At 41.9% G+C, this 3,677-nt stretch overlaps 1 protein-coding gene across 1 annotated transcript in view; it reads left to right on the top strand.

The window, feature by feature from the left end:
- Positions 1-3,677, top strand: part of LOC116702971 (disintegrin and metalloproteinase domain-containing protein 11-like) — a 19,676-nt gene that overhangs the window by 6,249 nt on the left and 9,750 nt on the right. The window contains 7 exon segments of the mRNA XM_032537530.1: positions 1,174-1,256; positions 1,417-1,480; positions 1,600-1,660; positions 2,134-2,315; positions 2,557-2,628; positions 2,819-2,985; positions 3,091-3,175. Of these exon segments, the coding sequence (XP_032393421.1) occupies positions 1,174-1,256; positions 1,417-1,480; positions 1,600-1,660; positions 2,134-2,315; positions 2,557-2,628; positions 2,819-2,985; positions 3,091-3,175 (714 nt within the window).

The raw sequence follows: 3,677 nt of genomic DNA, 5'->3' as shown, positions 1-3,677 counted from the left end.
TCGGCCAGACCCAGGCTCTTGGTAGGTGTCTGACGGTGCAAGTTGGGAGTGTGATGCACAGTGGCAATAATAGTCACAATGAAGATAATAGAACAGTGACAAAAATGGTAGTCGTAGTAGTTCAAGTCATAGCAAGGCTCTGCAGGGTTCAGCAGGATGCAGCAGGACACTGCAGGGCATTGCAGAGCTTACCAGGGTGTTGCAGGGAGTGTAGCAGGACCACGGTGACAGCTGCAACCAAGATCTTGTTGCTATCCTAATCCAAGGAAATATGCTGATGAAAAGAAAACAAAAGGACTCCAAGGAGTAAACTCCCCAGAACTAGGTTTTACTAACAAGCATTACGTAACAAGCATCAATTGGTTAGTTTCCAGAGTGGCAGGAAGGGAGAGGAGGCTAACAGGGCCGGGGGTGGAGACCTGTAGTCAGGCCAGATTGTCGCCCAGCTGGACAGAGGCCTCACGTGACGCCTCTGATGCTGACATGGCAGGTGTGATGCATTCACAGCAGCACTTCACCAGACTGATCTTGGTTGTCAGAATGCTTTTGTTTCCATTCAAAGCACCAAGGTGTTGTTTGACTGAGCTGTTGTGGCAAGGCTGAGACACCCTGCTGAACTCAGTGTTATTCAGGTGAACCTTTTTTCTCACCTATCCTGGTGGTTCACCTTTGCCGCTGTGACCTCGTGAAGCAGTGCACCTACTTTGGAGGGAGTGTTAGCTGGAGACAAAAGCTAGGGCTCTGTAGTGGTAGTGAGCATTGTTATGAGGAAAAGACAGCACAATTCTTTTTGTACTCTTATCTTGTATTTTTTTAGCTGCAAACTGCCAATTGTACAGCCATCCTATGTTCAATTTTCAGATATAACTGCGTGAGCAACATGAGTGTTAATTTATTGAAGAGATCCTTGTCTTGGGGTTGCCTTCACCTCTATTGTCAGTGAGGCAGAATAGAGTGGATTATAGAACAGTACACAAGTAGGTCAAAAACTGTGCCATGAGCGTGATAGTGGGGAAGGAAGGAGAAAGGAGTGACATATGCAGAGGTTGTGAGAGTTTTTTTTCCACAGAGCTGACCTTTTACAATACCCAATAAAGTATAGAAAGGGCCTGTAAAGTCTGAAGTGTGTCAGCAGAGGTTGTTTCATGAAACAGTGGTGTGTTGTGTCCACAGGGAGGGGAGCACTGCTACTACCAGGGAAGGTTAAGAGGTTTACCAGAGTCCTGGGCAGCTCTCTCCACCTGCCACGGCCTGCAGTGAGTCTGACAGTAAACCTTTATTTATAAAATCACTTGTTTCATTTGTTATCCTGCTTAATTTCTCTGCACACATAATTACTTTAGTTTGCTTATTTGTTTATGTTTTCTTTTTTTCTGCTCTGCATCTCACTGTCTTTCTCTTGTTGTTGGTCCTTAGCGGCATGTTCTCTGACGGCTTCTTCTCTTATGGGATTGAGCCCGCTCACAATGGGAGCAATCAGGTAAATAGTCTGTGGATAGTAGTTGTAGTGATTATTATTAAGTTATTGTGAGTTTGGATTCTGTCATTTGTCTTTAGGTTCTTATTTGTCTAATGTCATCTGGGTGTATTCTGTTATAGGATGATGGCGCTCACTTAATCCGCAAGATGCCTGATATCAGACTTCCACCCCACTGCCCAGGTACATAATTGTATTTAAAACATAAGCTATTGACACTCATATCACATCAGAATAGTACTGCCTTTAAGTCTTTTGGTATTTTCTTATCTTTACCACATATGTAATATAACCCCCTTGCCACCAGTTAGATAAATTAGACCCAACCTTCTGTGCACTGTTGCAACAATGTAAATTAATTAATATTGGACACCATTAATATAATATTAATACTCCATAGGTAATACTTATGTTCAAATAATTCAATTTACTTTCTCTTCACACCAGAAAGAAAGGACAATTCAGACCAAACAAATGTAATAATTGAATGGGATGTAATATTTAGGTAATATAGACGGGGAAATAATTACAGTCGCAGCTTTTTGGATTGGGAACTGAAATGTTTTGAATGAGATTGTGATAGTAATGTTTGCACTGCACAAGAAACAAGTAATATTGCTCTAAGTGCCAGCAGCTCTGCTTCACTGTTTGTCCAGACTGTACAGAGCACAGTGAGTGGGATAGCAGAGGAGGTGATGGTGATGATGACAGACCGGACCAAATAAGGGAACAGCAGGTTTCTGGGGGGCTGAGGAGATCTAAGAGATATATTCGCAAGCCCTCTGTCCAGACTGAGACCAAATATATTGAGTTGATGGTGGTCAACGACAATGAAATTGTGAGTTAAATGGATGTTTTGCTGCTAATTACGTGGACGTCTGATCTTGTTGGTGCTCTGTGTAAATTTATGGTAAATAAGTTCAGTGAAACATTCCTATAAATGTACAGTATGTCTCATATCCGGATCCCTATAAGTAAAGAAGTACAAGTGTGCGTGTGTGTGTTTTTGTGTGTGCGTATTTGTGTATGAGAGGGTAAATGTGATTCATCTCTTACACCATCTGTGTATCTCTCCACAGTTTGTACAGCTGCGTCGCTCCAGCAGCCAAACCAAGAACTTTGCCAAAGCCGTGGTCAACATGGCAGATGCAGTAAGAGCTTTGTTTGAAGGATTATAATCCTCCTACTCCTAAACCTTGCATTCACACACCGCCACCTGTCAAGAAGTGTGCGTTTATTTCCCCATTTGCAAATGATTTATCCCAGATACCACACAAAGTGTTCACAGCACAGGTGTCACGTCAACAAAGCGGTAAACTGATGGGCGTTTTTGGTCCACAGATCTACAAGGAACAGTTGAACACAAGGATTGTGCTGGTTGCCATGGAGACCTGGACCTCTAAAAATATGATGCCAGTAGTGGAAGATCCATTGATAACGCTGCAGAACTTTATGAAATACAGGAAGGACAACATCAAAGATCAGAGTGACGCCGTCCATCTTTTCTCGTAAGAGGACAAAAATCTAATATCTTGAGAATTAAGGCTTCTTTGATTTTTGGGTGTTAGTTGAGTATTTATTTTAAATTATGGTATCTTTCCTTTGCACCTCAGAGGGCGAACATTTCACAGTAGCCGCAGTGGGACGGCCTACACAGGAGGGGTCTGCTCTTTAACAAGGGGAGGAGGCATCAATGAGGTGAGGAGAATCTAAATATCCATTTTCTGTGGCCACCAACAAGGATTTCATTAAACTAAAGATTAGGGTTAAGATCAATGTAGATACAAATTATTTGAATTTAATCAATCTTTGTTTAACAATCTAAATGAAACCATTGATTAATAAAAAAAAATTTAATGAATGATTAACATATTTCTGTTGAACCACCTAACTCGCCATTTTAAAGTAAGTTTAGTAAAATTGGTCCTATTCTAACAATCTAAGTGCATGGCATGACGCGCATGGCACAGGTGCGTATAGGGTGTGTCCAAATCCACTTTCTCTAGTTTGAGGGACAATAAAAAGTTCCATGCGCCAGGCACAGGCTTCAAAAGGGTTGTACTTAGTGACTTCATTAATTCATGGGTGTGTTTTGGGAATGAACATGGAATAAACCAATCAGTGTCATCTCCCATTCCTTTTGAAAGCCAGGTGCGTTTGTGTCTTGGCGGATTGCTATTATGATGGCGGATTTGCACCG

The sequence above is a fragment of the Etheostoma spectabile genome, chromosome 15 (assembly GCF_008692095.1).
Source record: "Etheostoma spectabile isolate EspeVRDwgs_2016 chromosome 15, UIUC_Espe_1.0, whole genome shotgun sequence".
NCBI classification, from domain to species: domain Eukaryota; kingdom Metazoa; phylum Chordata; class Actinopteri; order Perciformes; family Percidae; genus Etheostoma; species Etheostoma spectabile.
Note: the sequence above shows the minus strand (reverse complement) of the source record. Positions and strands in the feature narration are given on the sequence as shown.